Source organism: Microtus oregoni, unplaced genomic scaffold (assembly GCF_018167655.1).
Source record: "Microtus oregoni isolate MIOR12 unplaced genomic scaffold, Mior012 000014F_ref0000157, whole genome shotgun sequence".
NCBI classification, from domain to species: Eukaryota; Metazoa; Chordata; class Mammalia; order Rodentia; family Cricetidae; genus Microtus; species Microtus oregoni.
In genome coordinates this window covers 44,813,097-44,834,821 of record NW_024543073.1, presented here as the reverse complement: position 1 = coordinate 44,834,821, position 21,725 = coordinate 44,813,097, and the positions used below count along the sequence as shown (strand labels likewise).

Sequence of the window (21,725 nt, the reverse complement as noted above, 5' to 3'; positions counted from 1 at the left end):
CACTGTGTAACCTATTGCACTCAGCGGAGCCAGTCTACTTATGCTCCTGCAAGGGATGTGAAGCAATTGAGATGATAAGTTTCAGAAATTGGCCTGAGGTTTTCCAGATGACAAGCTGTGAACGTGAGATTCACATTTACTTCCAGAAAATAACACTGTCTAAAAGAGTAGAAGGTTCCAGGATTTTCCATTTGGATGTCAAAGATAATTTCTGTGATCCATTTTTACTGGACTATCTTTTACCACTGACATCATAGGGTACACTAGAATCCTCCGCTTCACACAGTCATTCTATAGGTAATTAGTCATGTCTGATCAGCCTGTTTGTTGCATTTTTTCATGACTGTGACAAAATGCCTGAGGAAAACAAATCAGGGAAGAAGTGTGTCTTTGGATCATGGGTTCAGAGATCTCAGTCTATGGCATTGGCACCATTGTTGCTGGGGTTGTGCACGGAGAGGCAGAGATCTCAGTCTATGGCATTGGCGCCATTGTTGCTGGGGTTGTGCACGGAGAGGCAGAGATCTCAGTCTATGGCATTGGCACCATTGTTGCTGGGGTTGTGCATGGAGAGGCAGAGATCTCAGTCTATGGCATTGGCGCCGTTGTTGCTGGGGTTGTGCATGGAGAGGCAGAGCACCACAGTAGAGGGACTGTGGAAAAGTGACTCACTTCATCTCAACAGTAGGCAGAGACTGCGATGGAGCCCAGGACACAACAAAGCAGGAAATGGGCTTGAAGAACACACTTCCACATCTTAACACACCTACTTCTTTTTTTTTTAAGTTTCTCACACTATTTTAATATTATAAGAAATCACTGAGATTAAAACTTAAAGTTGATCTCCTTACCTGTTCACAAAGGAAATGGTAAAGAATAATAGAGCTGCCCTTTCCAAAACCAAATCCTTAGATTATCTGATATCAAAGGGCATAAGAGATAAGTAGGCACCTACTTCTGTGTCATACACACACACACATACACACACACACACACATATAAACACACACATATATATTCTATGTCCCTATGTATGGGTACATGTGCCAGAACACGCATGTGAAACTCAAGGACAACTTGTGGAAGCCAGGTTTTTCCTACCCTGTGGATTTTAGGGTCTTCAGGTTTGGCAGCAGCAAGTGCCTTTGCCAATCAAGCCATCTTGTTGGTCCCTAGTTGTTGTTGTTGTTGTTAAAGTTTTCTTTTTTCCATTGATGTTGTTTTGAAACAAGGCCTTACTTTGTAATCTAGGCTGGCCTGGAACTCATGGCAATCTCCGGCCTTAGAATTTCAAGTATAGGCATTAAAAGGGTGAGAATTTCAAGTATTAGCATTACAAGGGTTAGTCGCTTAGTTAGGGTTGCTGTTGCTATGATGAAACACCATGACCAAAAGCAACTTTGGGAGGAAAGGGTTTATTTGGCTTACATTTCCATTATTACTGTCAGTCATTGAAGAAAGTGAGGAAAGGAACTTACGCAGGGTGGGAACCAGGAAGCAGAAGCTGATGCAGAAGCCATGGAAGGTGCTGCTAACTGGCTTTCTTCACATGACTTGCTCAGCCTACTTTCTTATAGAACCCAGGATGACCAGTCCAAGGGTGGCCCCACTCACAATGGCATGGGCCCTTCCACATCAACCACTAATTACAAAAATGTCCTACAGGCTTGCCTACAACCAGATTTTATGGAGGCATTTTCTCAATTGAAGTTTCCTCCTCTGAGATGACTTTTGCTTGTGTCAAGTTGACATAAAGCTATACAGCATGATGAGCCACCGTGACTGATTCAATCTGTTTCATCGAAGTTCCTATCTGTAAAGTTTCTGCTTGTAAGCATTCAGGCACTACACTGGCCCACCCTTGGGGTCTTCAACTGCAGTCACTAAGAGCACTCTTTGTGCATATGCACTGGAGTCCCTAAGGGCGCTGATAGAATACGTCATCAAGCACATGCACCAAAGCCCTTCATAAAAAGCAGGCCCCTCCTGTGTCTCCCTCTCTTTTCCACCACTTCCTTTCCAGAGGTCTCTTCTGTCACTCTCTCCCTTCCCTTTCCCTCCCCCAACAACCTCCCCCTGAGTCCTGTTGTGTGGCGTAACTTTCCTTCTCACCACCATGCCACACTGCAGAACAGCAGCACTGCTACCTCCCGAGTCTGCCACCAGATCATCAAATCCATAACAAGATTTAGTCTGTCAGTGAGGGAAGTCTATTCATGGCCCCTTCACATACTAAAGCCTCATCTTGGAACACTGCACTGGGGACCAAAACATAGGACCTTTTAAGGGGTTATTTCATAGTCAAACCATAACACACATAATTTATAATCAAAATTTATTGAAAATAACCCTAGTGTCCCCCTATAGGATGTTAAAGCACTCAGGGTCCAGCCCTTTTTAAATGAAGCATATTTATAATTACATATGAAATTTCCAAGAGAGCAGATCTTGAGTCTTCTCAGGAAATAAGGCAAGTTATGAAATGCTAGGCAATCTCTTTCCAGCCTACATGCATTTCAAAACGGCATGTTGCATGTTTGCCTCCTAAATACACACATTTATCTGTTAAGCATCCCATGGTGAACCTGTAATAATGAAGACCAAAGTGAAGTCCGCCTGAAGTAGTGCGAAAGAAGTTCACGGAAGGCACAGAGCTGTGTGTGGAAAATGCCAGGCTTCAAACACAACCAAAGGAAACACATCTTCACCCCTCTATCTGTGTCCCACACACTGAGTGTTTTAGAAAGGTAAGTCCTAAATTTGTAACTGTATTTGAGGAAAAGAATTGTGGAGCTAAGTGTGGGGATGGAAGGGAGCTTTCTGTTGTAAACGCTACTGTGTTACTTGAAGTTACCTTGCTATAGACATGGAGCAAAGGGGTGGATGGGGGAGGGATAAAGAAGGAGGGAATGAGAATCTATGAGCTAGTTTTCACCTAATTTAATTTCTATTCTGCTTTTGTTCCCCTCCTTTTGTTTCTGTTTTGAGACAGTCTTGCTGTGTAACTCAGGCTGCTCCCCCCAATGCAAATAATCCTCCAACTTCAGTTTCCTGAGACTGGCCTATGCCATCTTGTTTTACAGTGTTTAGCTTCATCTCTTAATACATTTTGTCGTCCCTCAAACAATTCATTGTTTCCCAAACAAAGCATACCAGTGTGTGTGTGTGTGTGTATGACTGTGTTTATGTGTACTCTTCCATCATTATCTTTGTGTGTTTTCTACAAATAGAACCCCCCCTCCCCCACTCCCACACACCACTGTTCTGTCTAACGTCCCGGTTTTCAGGGTTGGAAACCGCCTCCTCTTCTCTCTTCATGAAACAGCTCTAAGCTTATGCTCTGAACTGTGGTCTTGCTTCTCAGTTGGCCACATTGCATTAGCTCCCGAAGAAACACATGCGTCTTCTCGGCTGGCCACAATGCATTAGCTCCTGCAGGAACACATGCGTCTTCTTGGCTGGCCACATTGCATTAGCTCCTGCAAGAACTCATGCTCTTGGTGGCTTGTCTGCTCTCCAAGCACCAGAACAGAGCTTTGCCAAACACTTGTCACTGACCACAAAATTTGGACGGAAGAGTCATCTAGGAAAAGTTGTGCTTTCTATGATGACCAGTTTCAAGGGAGCTAGAAAATGACATGTGACCCAAATATACAAATCCTGCTTAACATAAAGATCTAAAGGAGTCAATGAGATTCCAAAGCTCTGCATTAAACCTGTACTATACAAAGTAAGGTAAGTGCATGGGATGTAAATGGTTAAAAAGCTATGTTTGATAAGCATTGCAGATAGCACGAGGAAGAAACCCAACTTAATTATAATAAAGAAAGCACAGCTCTTCCTGTCTGTGTCCCATTCAAACAGAGCAGGCCAGGGATGAACTATGCAAACACTAATTCTGTCATGGAGTAAGCTGTGTTGAAGATTGGGACTATCAGCCTCTTGCTGATGCACCCCCAGACCCAGATGAGTGCAAATATCACTCCTGTTTAACAGGCACATCTGCTCAAAATGAATTATCCCAATTCACCTCATAAAATCACTGCGCCTACACTGCTCCATCTTCTTTCATCTGAAACCACTTTCCCTTGTCTGGATGGAGCAGAGTACAGGGTCATACTACTCAGTGCATGGGATCTCCCATACCTTACAGCGTTTCATAGTGGTCGACCATAACTCACCTTTGAAGACCAATAGATCCCACTTTTATATCCTTCTAAGATACTGATATTCAGTTTAGATCTCGATAAATAGGTGCTCTGATGTCAGACCCAAGCCATCTCTTCTGACCTTATGATAGCGTCATGTTATAAAATGGTGTTCACTGTGACTTATGATAGCATCATGTTATAAAATGATGTTCACTGTGACTTACCGTGAGAGCAGTTTCATATTCTCCAGCAGCCAAGTGGGCTGAGCCCAGGTAGAGAGCAGCTTCTCCTTCCATGCTCCTGTCATTTCCTGAAGTGGGGAGGTAGAGAAGTCACCACGGTATTTGGGGACAGAGTCACCACACAGACCCAAAACATCGTCAGTCAATACAACGGTCACTCTTTTAAAAGCTTACACACATGGCTGGAGAGATGACTCCGTGGTTGAGTGCACTGGCTGCTCTTCCAGAGGTCCTGAATTTAAATCCCAGCAACCACATGGTGGCTCACAACCACTTATAATGGGATCTTCTCACATAAAGTTGTAATGCAGATAGAATGTTCATATACAATAAATAAACAAATCTTAAAAAAATCTTGTACATATACCAATGATCTTTGAGACTAACCTTCATTTAAAAAAAGGCTGTGTGTGTGTGTGTGTGTGTGTGTGTGTGTGTGTGTGAGAGAGAGAGAGAGAGAGAGAGAGAGAGAGAGAGAGAGGGAGGAAGGGAGAGAGAGAGAGAGGAAGGGAGAGAGATATTTAGGTAAAACTTACCTGGATCTCAAATGACAGGTTAAGAAATTTTAGCATTATAATTATAAGGAGTTCTCTCTATACACACAGACACACAGCCTACTACATACTTTGCACATGTCATAGAATGTTGATGTTAGTCTACCATGTGTAGACCTACAATTGTCCAGCATGCCTGTGACAGCTTACATGAAACAACCAGCTACACGTAACAGCTTAACTGGTTACACACTCCTGTCAATTCTCTCCGTCTCCAACAGGATGTATGATTAACAAGTTAAGGATGTCAGTCTGGCTATGTTGAGTTCAGCATTCCTGGTGCAGGCTAATGCGAGAACGACCAGCAGAGCCTGCTTCCTGGTACAGCAGAGCCTGCACTGGGATGGAAAGATGCTTTCCTTCTCTACCCACGCTTTCTCCTCCCTAATTTCTGGGATATATTTGTTTCGCAATGACTCAATTCTTTCCAAAAACAAGAGTGTGAAGGTGCAATGTGTGGTCCAGTATGGGGCGTGGCATACTGCGGATGCATGCACAGCTTGTTCACGTGACTATGGAAACGTCGTGTACGAATCTTAAGTATTAGAAAAAACCATTAAAAGTTCTCTTTAAAATAAGAATACTGGGGTTTTTTGTTGTTGTTGTTGTTTTTTTTTGTTTTGTTTTGTTTTGTTTTGTTTTGCTTTCTGCCTTTAGATGTCACTGGCTTTCACACTCATCCAAATCCTGGAAACACAGATGTTGACAAATCCCTGCTGGCGTGTCTCTGCAGTGTCTTTAGGTATCTGAATCCTAGGTTCTGGGTTTCAGGAGTTAGCAATCCTTTTTGCTGTGTTCAGTCTCTCTACCCATGGAGTTACTGCTGATGAGGATGTAAGATGCCGAGGCAGACAGACAGCAAATGCCTGGGACAGTACCTGCTTTGTTTTCAAGATATTTCACTGGCTATAGAAAACTATGATATAATGTAGGCAAAAGTTTCTGTCCTGCCCAGTCCCACAGCCATTCAGTCACAAATAAACACTCAGAGGTTTGTAGTAATTATAAATTGCTTGGCCTATTAGCTCCGATTTAATATTAACTAGCACTTACAACTTAAATTAACCCATAATTCTGATCTATGTTTAGTCACGTGACTTGGTACCTTTTCTCACTAAGGTGTTCTCACTTTGCTTCCTCTGCGTTGGACTCTCTGCCTTTCCTCTCCCCAGAATTCTCCTTGTCTGGTTGCCCTGCCTATACCTCCTGCCTGGCTACTGGCCAATCAATGGGTTCTTTTTTTTCTTGTGATTCTTGTGCAACTTCTGTGTGATCAAAATTTGCTGTTGACATTGATCCAAGTGCTCAGGATTTGTGTCCCCTTTACTCCCTCTAGAGATGATATAGACCATCATTTATGCAGAAGCAGTTAATCTGATGGAATTTATCTTTCAGTGATAAGAATTTTCTTTAAATATTTCAACTAAGGTTATTTAAATAAAATAACAGAAGAACAAATGAACTCAAATGTTTACTTTTCCTCTAAAATAAATTAAAATCATACCACAAGACCAGTCCTGTTTTACCCCAAATAAGCCATCAGCTGCTTAACAAATGAATTCATTAAATATGTCCATGAGTCAATAAACTTTAGTTCAAGACTGTAGCTTCTTTTTCTCCTTCATGAAAAAACTAGTCTATTAGAAAATTACTGTGTGGTGATGTAGTAATGAAAGGGGTATTTTTCTCTGCATGTTATGAATTAAAAGTTTATAAGAAAATGCTTCATTTTCATTATGCTTATACAAATAAAGATGCTATAAAACATTAAGGGTGTGAGCAATTTTCCTAAAAGTATTCTTACTGCTTAGAGTGTGAATGAGAATCACTGGGCATCCTGGCAGCCTGCAGACACTGATGCTGCCAGGCTGGGGTGGGGCAGACTGTGACTTCTATAGCATGCCTCCTGGTGATGTTGATAGCGCTAATCCAAAGGCTGAGGTTTGAGAGGGGCAAAGGTCTAAAGACATTACAGTGTTATTTCCTTGTTACTGCTAACTAAATATTTACCACAGTTTCCCAAGGATCTGACTATAGGGAATTTATAAACAATAAAAGGTTTCTCAGATTGAAAAAAAAAATACACAACCTATACACACCCACCCCACCCCGACCACCCCCCCCCCACACACACACATTTACAGATGACCTTGTCTCCTCTTTGTGAATTCCTTGTTTTACAGCAGTACCCCCAGTGAATTGTAATTTTGGAAATAAAGCTTTCAAGAAACTAATGGATATCTCATTGTCAGCATTAAGGGCTCTCCTTCTGCCTTACAGCAAAATCTGAAAGTGTATTGATGGCATTTGTCTTTGCATTTCATAGGAAATAATTACCCTAACACTTGACAATTTTTACTCCTCTCTTGGGAGAACCAGTGTCTGCCCATTAAAGAAATCAGTGTGAGAGCACTCTCTTCCACCCACCTTCTTTGGCTATTTCAGAAGCTTTTATTAGAATTTTGATGGCCTGTTTGTATTCTTTGTTTTCCAACATTCTGTCTGAGAGCAATCTGTAGGTCCTCACGAGACTTTCACAGGCGAGCAAGTTGAGATAGTGGCCTGTCTCATCCTTCCATATCCGGCCCTGCGTCAATTCATGGAAGGCTTCATAATGCTGGGCAGCTTCCAGCAGCTCACCTGCAGAATAAGAGCCATTCATAAATGGAAAGCACAGGCCAGAAACGTGTTTGCAAAATTTTGCATGTGTGTTCGAATTACTCATAAATGGGGAGACACAGGGGATACATGTGTCGACATTGCTCATGAAGGGTAGGGAGAGATGCGGTCAAAGGACTTGACGTGGAAAAGGATCTAATGGGGCCTCAGATCTCAGCACTGAACTCTGGGGAGACATCTCCAAGGGGGGTGACCTCGGCTGGTAGAAATGACGGCCATTTTGCAAGTCCTGAGACAGCATGAAGATCCATCAGTGTTACGGCCTCACTAAGTTGACTAGTGTCTCAGGCACTGCGTGCATTCTCCGTTTAACTGCAGTGTGATGCCGTGGAATTCGCATGGCTCCATTTTACAGAAAGGAGAGGAGAGGCTCAGCTCAACATTGGGTGTCTAGAGGATGTAGAACTGTGAAGGCTTTCTCCAGAGCCTGTGCTTGTCACCATTATTGCTTTCTGGAGGTGGTGTCTGACTCACTCTTAGGGAGCATTTAGGCATCGTGAGAGGCGTACACCAGTTACACACTTCAGACGACAGAGTGGCTTTTAAGCCTGCTTTCCAGAGACTGAAGGAGGCACCTCCGTCGTCTGCCTAGATCTGGATGATGTCCCGGATGCTATCCTACCAGTCACTCCAGAATGTCTCTTCTCAAATCTCAGACTCTAAATTAGCCTTAAACCATTTCATTCCTTAAAATCTGAGAAAGTCTATTTTTGGAAGAGTGGTCTGCAGGCCACACTGCAGATGTACTTTAGATGATAATTCCCTTCAGGCACACTCCTGCATGCCAGCAGAACAAGCAGCTGTGGTAGCATCAGGTGACACACAGCACTGCTCTAAGCTAGGCCAACCCACCCAGGCATTTCAACTGCAGCAGTGAAAAGAAGCAAAGGTTCATAATTCGGCTTTACTCCTTTTTTGTTTGTTTGTTTGGTTAGGCTAATTACTACCAAACTCCATGTCTTAGTTTACTATTCTGTCAAACAGGCATGTAGTGAAGCTATTCAGAATTAATTAAAGCACATTTAGTGTATTATGGGGTTAGTTTGTAAAATAAACATAGAAGTGTTAACAGTGGGCATAGTAATAGCATTTCTACAATAACTAACAATCAATTGCAACATAGTCACTATAGTTATACTTTAATTCAGCTTATCCTGCACAATATAAGAATTAGTCTTTCTAACAATACTACCATGACAGTTTAAATTAACTCTCACAGTTCCTACTAGGAACACTACATTTCCTCAAGTTACTTCACTGCATGGTACATGTTGAAGGAGCTGTGGGCTGCATTCCTGCTGCCCGGCTCCCAGCTGCCAGCTGCCAGCTAGCTTATGCCCCAAATAACAACACACACATTGTATTCATTTAAATACTGCCTGGCCCATTTGCTCTATCTTCCTACTGGCTAATTCTTACATCTTGATTTCCCATTTCTATTTATGTGTGTAGCACCCCAAGGTGCACTTACCGGGAAGATTCTAGCCTACGTCCATCCTGGGTTGGAGCTTCATCGCATCTGCCCGGGAGAGGAGAGCATGGTGTCTCGCATCTCTGACCTCACTTCCCTTATTCCCAGCATTCTATTCTGTCTACTCCACCCACCTAAGGGATGGCCTATCAAATGGGCCAAGGCAGTTTGTTTATTGACCAATGACCTTACTCCATCATGTACAGGCAGGAATGGTGCTGCCTTGACTGATTATATGACCTGCCAACATTTGTTATACTGACTTTGATATTCAGACTCTTAGCGAATACACAGACAAACTAGGAGTGTTGGCACACACCTGGATAACCCCGGCACACACCTGGATAACCCCAGCACTCGGGAAACTGCTGTCTGAGAATTGGATTATAATAGGAGACTATCTTAGGCATCATGGCAAGACAGGGTCTCAAAAAATACATCAAAAATGAGAGTGACATTTCCAAAGACAGGTGAAACAAGTGGAGATTCCCTAGCGATTAAGTGGCAGCAGAATACAGTAGTCAGCCAGAAAGAGTCCTTACCTTGTGGGCTGGGTGGGGAGCAAACCAGAGGGCAAGGAGTCCTGAAGAGTTTTTTGGAAACCTATCATAAAGCCTTGGAGAAAGGAGAGCACACAGCTGCAAACTGTGTTGCCAAAGAACACTTCATTTCATAGGCTTTACAATGAATGAAAAAACCCGAGGATGGAAATGGTCAGAATGGGCTGAGGTCCTGTCTCTGCCTTCCCTGTGAGCCGCTCTCCCCTCCTTGCTCCTGACTTTTGAGGGTTGTTAGGTTTCTGGACAACTCACATGTGTAAGGAGGAATAACGCCTGGGAGGCTTTGGGGTACTGATCACTATGAAAGACCATCTTGGGGTAATCAGAAAGAATCTTTTTTGTGTGAATTTAGGGTTTTCTAGAGCTTTGGGGTTAGCATCAGGGGACTGCCTAGTTCAAGACTGTCTAGGAGTCAGGTCTCAGAAGGTTGGGGTTGCGACCTCCATGGAAAAGGGTCTAAGACGCTTGGATAAAAGAACCAGGAAGTGGCCTTTCCTGGTGGAGTAAGGCATTAATAAAGACTTTCTCCCTTACATATTATCCTTCAAATGTCCCCCGACTGGCAAAGAAATGTAATCTCCAAGTTTTCACTGATGAGGAAATGGAGGCTCATAAAGAAGAATAAATGACTGAAGTCTCTAAACCACATTTAAAACTTTTTATGGTTAGAGGTTGAATTCCTGGTCACCAAAGCCCTGTATAACCAGTTCTACCACATCAGCTATGGCGTCACAAACTGTCAGAAACCAAAGTTGTCTCCCTTGAAACTGCCACCGACATCTCCATGAATAACGCAATGCTTGAGTTAATGCTCCCTGGTCTCTTCTAGACCCCTAATGTGTTCACTCAGGCCAGACCGTCCCTGTAACAGGTACCAAAAAAGGAAGTGACAATCCATCACCTCTTCCTGAATACCCAGAATTATAATCAGTGCCATTCAAATTCTCTGTTTTCTCCTCAACTGTGTGGGGATTCCTTAGGGACACTTTGAAGTCTTTGGAAGTCCCACATGTTGTGACTTCAGCCAACCAGTGATGGCTTCAGTCCCACCTGTCACTGCTTTGACGCTGCTGAGGTGTGTTCCTGGGATTCTGATCAGCACTGCTTCCAGCAGAAGGGTTTTCCTAGGAGGAGAGCTTTCCAGTCCTCCCAGGGAAGGTTTCAGTCCTTACATTTCTTAATGGAAGCAAATAAGGCAGTAAAGATTTGGTTCAAAGAACCACAAGCACACAATGGCTAAAGGCTGGCCAGAACTCGAAAGCACTCTTTATAATACGGTATATAGTTGACTTAAAATATTAAAAGGTAAGCGTATGGCATGATAAGAGTTTAGTAACTTAAATGTAGTTACTCCCTTGAAGCAAGATCAACAACGGTATTATTTCTGTCCAATCTATCTCCAATGGCAACAAAGACCTAAGCAATTAATTGATGTTATGACTAAGTGTTCTGATGGCCAGTCGAATAGGTATCTATTGAAATAATAACACCTACTGCTTTTATCTGAAAACTTACATAATGTTACTAAAGTTTGGCAAAGGCCATAAACAAAATTCCTTTTGACCAAGCTAAGTGCAAACACCAATGAAGACCGCGAACAGTGCCTTAGTTCCTTTTCTTTGCTGTGGTAAATGCCATGAGCTCAGCAATTTAGATCAGAAAGGGTTCATCTGGGATTATAGTTCCAGAGGGCAAGAGTCCATTATGGTGGAGTGGAGGCAGCCAGGGCCGGGCATGATGGCTGGAGCAACTCTTCAGTGATGTACTTCCTCCAACAAACCTACACTGCTCCAAAGCTCCCCCAATGGCGCCATTAATTGGGGACCAAGTGGAAGATATCTCATTGAAACCGCTACAGCTAAATTTTCAAATCTGGCTCATAACATTCTTTATAACTTCCTTGAAGTGTTCATATATAACTCACCCTTCCTTTCCAAATAAAATTTAGCATATCGGGACATGGAGAGATCTTTCTAGACCCCGCCATCAGTCTTAGAATAGTAAGGATGAGCGGGTGATGCAAGAGTCTGAGGTGGTCAAGTATGGGCATTATTTTCCACGGAGGAACTGGAACAGAGGGAGGGAGAATCCGGTATCACAAAATAAGACTTAGTAGAAAGCTCATATTTGTTAAAGTCTCCTGGGGGAGGGGAGTTTTGATCACATGGGCAGCAGGATCATCAGCAAATCTTCAGCCCTGTAGCATCAGGGTAGCAGTCAGTGAGAGCACTGCTGAGCTGTGTGCCTGCAGGCCATGGCTCTACGTCCTGCAGCAACGGGCCACACTCCTTCACGTGAGTCAGGGGAGAAAACGGCCAAACTGTCACTGGAGGGATGAAAGGCAGCCATCACAGACACTGCCGGTGTCCATTTATTCCCAAACCACAAAGTAGACTGCAAATCACATCTTAGGAGAGCCTTGTGAACAGCCGTGTGGGACAGCAATATCTAGATAGAGACAGGAGGTGGCCCAAACCTCGATTTTATTTCATTTTGCTTTTAACAATTATACGACATCTACATAAGCAATAAAGACTTTGGCATGCATTTATAGTTTTTCACCTCAAGCAAAGCATGCTCCCAAAACAATCACACTCATTGTATCTAAGACTCACACAAACAAGAGATCCACATACTTATTTAAAAACACAAAAGCCAAACAATGATGCTGTAAACTGCAAAATGCTTGGTAGGATGTTAAGACAAACACAATGTGGAGAAAATACAATTTTATATATTTGGATATTACCCAAATTGTGGCTTTCCCTCTCTGCACACCATCTCTGGAAGTTTATAGATATTTGTTGTCTCACAGCAGATGTCTAGAACAAATATTAAGTAAAGGGAAATGTATATGATCTCCCCCATTTTAGGTTTTTTTTAAAGTAGGAAGATTGACTAGATATTAACACAAATGGGTTTAAATGTGAAGCTGCCATAAAGGCAGGAACATAAATGTAATTCTCCCAGCCGCTATTTTGATGCACATTTTTGATTCCATGAATATTTTATGAAATGGCCCAAACTAAAGCCATATAACATTCCTGCATTACTGATGCTTGCGCCCGTAAGCTACGAACATTAGAGGCATGATTGAATGCATTAAAATGAACTCATTCAGCACTGCATTGATTACTTGAAGGGGGAGGGAAACAAGGGAAAGAAAGAAGAAAAGAGAAAGAAAGAAAAAGAAGTTGTTCCACTTCAGGAAAACGGCAGACACTTGGAGTCTGAAAGACAGGGGGGTGAGGCAAGTATGAATACAATAACGTTTAATAAAGTGTTACTCATGCTAGCCTGACATTAATTAGGCAATGTGTTAATTATGTCCAAAGATGGCTGCTGATATTGTTCAAGTAATTTGAAATGTCACAGCCCTCAGATGCAGAGGCCTGTCCTACTTTAGATCCATACATCAGCAAGTCTGAGAGTAACTATTTTTTTTTCTATCAACTTGTACATTTGCCAGTAAAAACAACACTGCAAAAACAATTGCATAAAAATAATTTGACAGGTCCATGAGACCCATTTCCTCAGCTACTTGGGCATATATTGTAAGCGTATTTAGTTCTAAATTGTGTGCATTTGTTGAAGACTTTAGGGAAATATCCCACTTTAGTTTAAAACAACAACCTAAGGAACAATAAAGCTTTATGTGTATTGTGTTGTATTTCAGTCTGGAATCACTGGGCCATCTTTGGCATACGTTACTGTCCTGTACAATGTAGACACAGAATGTGCTAGAAGCATTAGTGAGCAGTAACAAAACGAGAAAAATGCTACCGCCCTGACAAAAAAACAAAAGACATTGCTTTCCATTTTGGCTTAACTGCAAAAGCAATTTACATCATCTTTCCATATTTACATTCAATTATAATGATTATGACAGCGCTACACATGCTGGTTTAGCTGAGGCTCACCATATTCCATCGTTCATCTCCAGTGTATGCCATGGCAAAATGGAAGGCCATTGACAAAGGTTTGCTTCCACACTCAGTAACAATAACAACCCTAACAACAGGACAGGAAGTATGCCCTTTCAAGGAGCCACTGTGAGATGCAGGGAGAAAACTTAGCGAGCTGTTTCTTTTCAACAGATTTCAGGTGGGCTTGTGTGTGTGACTGTGCATGTATGTTTGTGTGTGTGTATGTTTATGTATGTGTTTCTCTCTGTGTGTGTACGTATGTCTCTTTCTGTGTGTATGTGCATCTCTGTGTATGTATACTTGTGTCTCTCTTTGTGTGTACGCATGTCTCTCTGTGTGTGCATGTGTGTCTCTGTATGCATGTATGTGTGTCTCTCGGTGTGTGTATGTGCACCTCTGTGTGTATTTGTGCCTCTCTGTGTGCTGTATGTGTAAATCTGTTTCTCTCTGTGTGTATGTGTGGGGGTGTGTGTGTTGGAGTCAGAGGGGAAATTCACAAGGTCTTTATTATGATGATGATGATCACATCGGATCAGGGTAAAGCCTGCCTTGACCTTCACAGCCCCAAGAGAGGTGTTTGTTGTTAACAGTTGCTGTTTTGATATTTCGGTAGCCCAGGTGTGCTCAGTGCACACCTGCCACTACCAAATACCAACAGTTGCTGTCTGAGTTTGGGGACAGATACGAAGTGCCCCACCCCAAAGGTGTGCTTATAAGCTGCTGGCTTTGGGAAAAGAGACCCTTTGGGATTTGTCCTAATCAAAGGATTGATCCCTTGGCAGATCCAAACTATGATAGTATTTGGAAGTTGTGTGTGGTTGGAGGAAGAGGCCCCAGGGTCCTGGAAAGACTCATCTTGCCATTGATTCTGTTGTTTCCCTCTCTGTTTCCTGGCTTCCATGCAGTGAGCAGCTCAGCTCCTTGCAGCTCTCTCTAACATGAGGTCCTATCTCACTTCCAGCCCAAAGCCGAGAAACTTCTGAAACCACGATCCAAGACAAGCCATTACCCTTTAAATTGTCTCTTCAGTATGTGTCATAGCTGTAATAAGTCTGACTAATACATTTTCTTTGCTCTTAAAAAATGCATAAACAAGCCAAGCAGTGGTGGCGCACGCCTTTAATTCCAACACTCAGGAGGCAGAGACAGGTGGATCTCTGCGAGTTCAAGGCCAGCCTGGTCTACAGAGCAAGTTCCAGGACACCAAGGATTGTTACGCAGAAAAACCCTGTCTTGAAAAACAGAGAGAGAGAGAGAGAGAGAGAGAGAGAGAGAGAGAGAGAATAAACTGAAGATATCAGATTGTCTCAAAATTAAAACAAACAACCCCCCCAAACACTGGGTTCAAGCCCTAGCACCACCACATCCGGGTGTGATGGTACACAGCTGTAACAGCTGTAATCCAGCTTTTGGAAGGTGGAGGCACGAGGATCAGGAATTCAAGGTCAGCCCTAGCTATATATTGAATTGGGGGCTACCCTGGGTTACATGAGGCTCCATCTCTAAGACAAAGGTAAAACATTTCTAAAATTTGTACACATAGAATCAGTATTTCTCATGAAGAAACCTATGGAACGTCCAGTTTTCTTTAGATAACATTACTTTACGTTCATGGTTTTACCTTATTTGAAAATCCCTATTATAGTTTTAAGGTCTTCTTAAAATATCAAGCAATAAAAACAGAAAAGCCCTAGAAATTTAAGGCAGTATTTTGTGCACACAAGGCCAGTGCGGTACTGGTCACTGAGCTGCGTGCTCGGACACTCACACGTGTCCTTAGGCACACAAGCCTGCAGATCAAGGTCCAAGATGGACTTTAGCACTAACGAGGGACCTTCCATTAGTTTTAGCAGCATTGCTATTACCTGCAATCCACGCTGCTCATGGTTTTAAATGAACTGCATCCAGCCTGCTTTGAATACATTTCTATGAGCAAAGAGAAAGACGTAGGAGACTATCTGCCAGACTCTGCCAGCATGTGAGTGAGGGGAGCAGGCAGAGGCGGGCAGTGAGGAGCAAGAGAGCAAGCTGTTCTCCACATCTTCGTTGGGTGGGTAATGAACATGCTATTTGGGATATTGCAAAGAGAAAATCAATGAACAGACTGAAAATGTTTGATTTAGGTGAGTGTGAAGGAGATTAACCACATAGTTGGCCACTTACTTGCCAGGCACACTAGTAAATGATTCTCATGACAGGTTTTTCCTCCCCTCTTCCCTTCCTTATTTCCTGCCCTCCCTCCCTCCCTCCCTCCCTCCTTCCCTCCCCCACTCCGTCCTTTCCCCTCCCTGTGCTCTGGGGTCTTCTGTGTTTTCATGGCTTTGTGACTTCCCCTACTCCTCACTAGCAAACAGATACTTCTGGGGCACTGTCCTCCAAAAGATGTTTAAGATGCAATTTCAAAAGCAATTTATAGGCAGATGTCTGGATTTGCTTATTTTACTTATCTGGAGGCTGGGCTTGAACCTCCCCTTCCTGTCTCCTCATTTGACCCCGAGGATTAGCTCTGTGTGTCCACACCTTGGTCTATAGTAACAGCCTTAGTGACTGTCTTGCTTGCTGTTGATGGCAGGGATGGCTGCTGATGGTGCAGAAGAGGGAAGACAGGCCTTGGTTTCAGATTTGAGCTCGAGCATCAGAACCCAATGACCCTTTCACAAAGCCTACAGAGCTCGCCCTCTGAAACCCTACCCCAGCTCAGCTCAGTTTAGCTGCAGATCTTGTGGAAAAGATGGTACCAACCCCATGCTGATACCCATACTTCACAGACTCAGTGACTTTTGTTACAAGGTTGTCTGTGTTTTAATTTATTTGTCTATTGTCTGTTTTCCTCTTCCCTTTCCCCTTCCCTCCTCTCTACTCCTCACCCCCACCCGCTCTTTTCTCTTTTCCTTTCTTTGATATGGAAGAGGGTTCCTCAACCCGTTGACTGCTACTGAAGACTCTAATTAGAAAGCATTTGCTCTCCTCTGGTCCTTGGAAAGCACGCCTCTCTGCAGACACAGTTTGGAGCAGTGCTTCTCAGCGGCAGAGGAAACACAGGCCCAGGGCAGTTACCTGCCTCAGAGATGGCTGCAGGCTTGGTGCAGCCAGCCAAGGCCCCTTGCAAAGCCTTCAAACAGAAAGCCCTGCTGCAGAGGCAGCAGCACCCCTGAACCAGGCAGGGCTTCCTCTCTGTGCTACTCGTTAAGCAGTAAATAATTAAAACACCCTGAAAAAGACAGGTAAAATACAAGCCACAATGTCAGGAACACAGACATGAAAGAGAAAGAGGAAGAAAATGAACTAAAAAAAAAAAAAGCCATGAAATAATTCATTTGAAGCTTTAATAAAGTTTCATTGCAGTCTTGTTTAAAGATATATCAGACTTCAGGGATGTAACCCAATTACATTTTTATTCTAAGTTCCATTCAAAGATCTCGGACTTTGATTCTTTTACACAGATCAAACATGGTATAATTTTCTCTTGGCTATCAATACTTAAAAAGAATCTCTTCATTAAATCCTGGAAGGTCTTCCGCGTGTGTACACAGCGCAGATGGGTGCTAAACTGACAGAGCCCAAAAGGGGACAGTTACTCTGTGCGGAAACAGCAGTGTGAGCCCAGGTGGTGTCCTTAGAAAAGTTTGAGTGCGCGAGCTGTGAGGTGCTTCAGTCCAGCAGTATCTGATCACGTGAATCTTGGAAAATGTGATAGGAGTCACACCCACAACTAACTCCTGGGGTTTCCAGCAAAAACGAAGTGTATGACGAAAGAGCTGGCAGTTTGGAGTCTGTTAATGGCACATTCGCCCCAGGGAGGGGTTCTGGACAGTCCTGCTCTTGTCTGAGCAATCTTCCTCCCCCACTCCGCCCTCTCCCCTCCCCGTGCTCCGGGTCTCCTGTTTTTGCATGGCTTTGTGACTTCTCCCTCCTCCTCACTAGCAAACCGAGACACTTCTGGGGCACTTTCCTCCAAAAGATGTTTAAGATGCAGTTTCAAAAGCAATTTATAGGCAGATGTCTGGATTTGCTTATTTTACTTATCTGGAGGCTGGGCTTGAACCCAGGGCTTCATGCATGCCAGGCAAACACTCTGACAGCTGAACTACTTCCTGAGTCCTAGGCTTTATTTTTAACTATGAGACAGGGAGGAAAATTCTCCAGGAACCGGCTTAGTTGTACAACAGGTGTGGCTAGGACTCGGCTACACTATCAGGAAAACCCACAAAGAGCTTTGCAAGGTGTCCTGGGAAATTGCTTTGTTTCTAATTTTCCCCTCCTTCTGATACCTGAAGTGCCCACAAATACATTTATGTTTTCAAGACTAATGCTTTGAACATAGTAAAAATGACAATCCTGCCAGGAGTAATCTATAGATTTGATGCAACTACAATCCCTAACAAAATTCCAAGACAATTATTCATAGACTTGAAAGAACAATCCACAATCTCATATGGAAAAACAAAACATGCAGGATAGCAAAAACAATCCTGAACACTAAAAGAACTTCCAGAGGTACCAGTATCCCTGATTTCAAGCTGTAGCACAGAGCTAACGTAATAAAATCTACATGGTGTTGACATAAAAACAGACAGGAGAATGAGTGGAATAGAATTGAAGACCCAGATGTAAATCCACACACCTATACTTGAGTTTTGATAAAGAAGCCAGAAATACACAATGGCAATAAAAAAAGCATTGTCAACAAACAATGGTTAAAAAAGACAGCATCTTCAACAAATGGTGCTGGCATAACTGGATGTCTGCACGTAGAAGAATGCAAATAGATCCATATTTATTACCCTCCACAAAACCCAAGTCCAAGTGGATCAAAGACCTCAACTAAAGCCAGATACACTAAACCTGATAGAAGAGAAAGTAGGAAATAGCTTTGAATGTATTGGCAGAGGAGACAACTTCCTGAACAACACACCAATAATGGAGACTCTAAGATCAGCCATTAAAAATGGGATCTCATGAAATGGAGGAGCTTCTGTAAGGTAAAGAACAAAACACCAAAATGGTACCCTGCGGAATGGGAAAAGTTATTTGCCATCCCTATGTCTGTCAGAGAACTAATTTCTGAAATATATAAAGAACTCTAGAAACTAGACATCAAATCCCCAAATAATCTAATTTAAAAATGGGGTACAGTTCTAAACAGAGATTTCTCAACAGAAGAATCTCAAATGACCGAGAAACATTTTAAGGAGATTGTCAACGTCCTTAGCCATCAGGGAAATGCAAATCAAAATGATTCTGAGATTCCATTTTACACCTGTCAGAATGGCCAAGATCAATAGCACAAGTTACAAGTCATATTGGAGAGGATGTAGTGTTAAGGGGAATCCTCTTCCATTGCTGGCGGGAGTGCTAATGTGTACACTATTAAAATCACTGTAGCTGTTCCTCTCTCTACCCTAAGATCCACCTACAAATGAACCTCCACCATACCACAAGGACACTTGCACAGCTACACTCACAATAGTTTTATTCATGATACCCAGAAACTGCAAAAAACCTTGATGTTCCCAAACTGAAGAATGGATAAAGAAAATGTGGTACAGTAACACAGTTGGAGTATTACTCAGCTGTTAAAATCAATGACATCAGAAAATCTGCAAGCAAATGGATGAAACTAGAAAAAAAATCATTCTGAGTGAGGCATCCCAGATCCAGATTGATATGTACTTACATATAAGTGGATATTAGCTGTTAAGCAAAGGATAATCATTCTGCAATCCATAGACTCAGACAGGTTAAGTAACAAGGAAGGCGGAGTGGGGATTGGAGGAGGGGAGTGGAGTGGCGTGGATCCCCAGGGAAGGGAAGATAGAGTAGATTTTGTGGGTGGACTGGGGTGGGTGGGAACAGGAAGGATGAAGTCAGAGAGAGATATACGAAGATTACCGAGGGAGAACGTATGTGAGAGACAGTTGTAATTCAGGCTGTGTGTGTGTGTGTGTGTGTGTGTGTGTGTGTGTGTGTATGTGTGTGAGATGTGGAAATCTAGTACAGTGGAAAGTTCCTGAGCCTATGAGGGTGACCCTAGTGAGGACTCCTAGCAATGGAGGATACAGAACCTGAACAGGCATCTTTTGTAACCAGGCAAAACTTCCAGTGGTGGGACTCAGACACCAACCCAGCAACAAAACCTTCAATCTACAACCTGTCCTGCCTGCAAGATGTGCTGAGGTAATGGTCACTCAGAACTGTGGGAGTGACTGGTCTAACTTGAGGCTCACATGACAAGAGGGAACCCATGGCTAACATTGCCTGGATAGCCAGGAACTGGAAGCTGGATGGCCCAGAGACCTATTGTAGAACCAAACATGACTTGAAAAAAATCAATGAAAATGATTCCTAATGATAGTCTGCTATACTCATAGATGAATGCTTACTCCAATAGTTATCAGAGAGGACTGATGGGAACAGATACAGACACCCACAGACAAATATTTGGCAGATCTTGAGCAACCCCACAGAAGAGGGTGAGGAAGGATTGTAAGAGCCAGAGGGTCAAGGACACCAGGAGAACATAGCCCACAGAATCAACTAAGCAGGGCCCATAGGGGCTCACAGAGACTGAAGCGGCAGTCATGGAGCCTGCATGGGTCTTCAATAGGTCCTCTGCATATACACTGTGGTTGTTCAGCTTGGGGTTTTTGTGGGATTCCTAACAGTGGGAGTGGGGGTGTCTCTGACTCTTTTGCCTGCTCTTGGGATCCTTTTCCTCCTATTGGGTCACCTCATCCAGCCTAGATATAGGGTTTGTGCCTTGTCTTACTAGTCATGCCATATTCAGTTGATATCCCTGGGAAGTCTCCTCTTTTCTGAAAGGAAACAGGAGGAGTGGATCTGGAGCAGAGGGGAGGTAGAATTGGGGCTGAGAGGAGTGGAGGGAGGGTAGGCTACAGTTGAGATGTATGGTATGGAAGAATAACAGAGTAGCCGGACGTTTTGCTCAGAAGGCTCTGCTATTCTAAGTGCCATTTTCTCTCGCATGGAAGGGAGGTTTCACTGCAATAAATTTTAAAATTGATGGCAATTTAGATAGAGAATAAAGTCTTTCAAAGCCCCCAAATACTCCTACAATGCTTGTCAGCAATCTATTAGCAGCAAATAGCGCAGACACTGTTGCTCTCACTGCTGTTAGCACGTGAATAAAATGCTAGGACTTAGAGATATGTATCACTCTACTTAATGTGACCAATTCATGCAAGTTTACCAGTGACTTGCCTGATTCTAACCCCCAAAGCCTTGAGTCCCAGGGACTCCGTGTATTTTGGGGAATCTTAGATGGTGCCAATTATCCTATCTATGACCCACGATACAAATGAACTTTGAAACTAGAACTCAACAGAACAGAAAAGTGGCTTCTAGCAAGACACATGTGTGCAAAACCCGCAGCAGCAAGACCTGTTACAGGGGAAGGGCCTGCTTGTTTGTCCCAGCCACCTGGCTAGCTGACACCAGAAATAACCACACAGAAACCGTATTAATTAAAACACTAATTGCCCATTAGCTCTAACTTTTTATTGGCTAACTCCTACATATTAATTTAACCCATCTCCAATAATCTTTGTATTGCCATGTGGCAGTGGGTTACCAGAGATTCTAACTGGCATCCATCTCAGGCAGAGGTCCATGGCTTCTCTGACTCTGCCCTTCTTCCTCCCAGCATTCAGTTCTATTTTCTCCACCTACCTAAGTTCCACCCTATCAACTAGGCCAAGGCAGTTTCTTTATTCATTAACTAATGAAAGCAATACACAAACAGAAGGACCTCCTACACCAAAAACCCATACATGCAAAAACAGCAGCAACCAAGTTGAAACTGCTGGGGGAAAAAATCTTAAAATATTCCTAGCAACAACATCATTCATCATCAAAATTGACTTATTTTGCTCAAGTTTTATGCTAATCTTTTCTATATGCATTCATTTTTTTACACAGTTGTAAAGAACAATGTAGTTTTCTTCTGATTCTTATTATTTTATAAGGATTCCTTTCCATGCTGTGTGTTTTCATAACAGCATCCTGAAATCATGTATATTACATTCCAAAACCATTTCAGCGAGTCACAATACCACCACTAATACACAGTTACCTTTTCCTTTTTAAATTTTAGGAAGTATTTAATGGAACCTCACAATTATT

General features: G+C 42.9%; 1 protein-coding gene across 1 annotated transcript in view; it reads right to left on the bottom strand.

The window, feature by feature from the left end:
• Ttc29 (tetratricopeptide repeat domain 29) overlaps positions 1-21,725 on the bottom strand; it is a 127,295-nt gene that overhangs the window by 47,990 nt on the left and 57,580 nt on the right. The window contains exons 7-8 of the mRNA XM_041663330.1: positions 7,375-7,587; positions 4,376-4,461 (exon numbers count right to left, since the gene is read on the bottom strand). Of these exons, the coding sequence (XP_041519264.1) occupies positions 4,376-4,461; positions 7,375-7,587 (299 nt within the window). The remainder of the gene's footprint in view (positions 1-4,375; positions 4,462-7,374; positions 7,588-21,725) is intronic.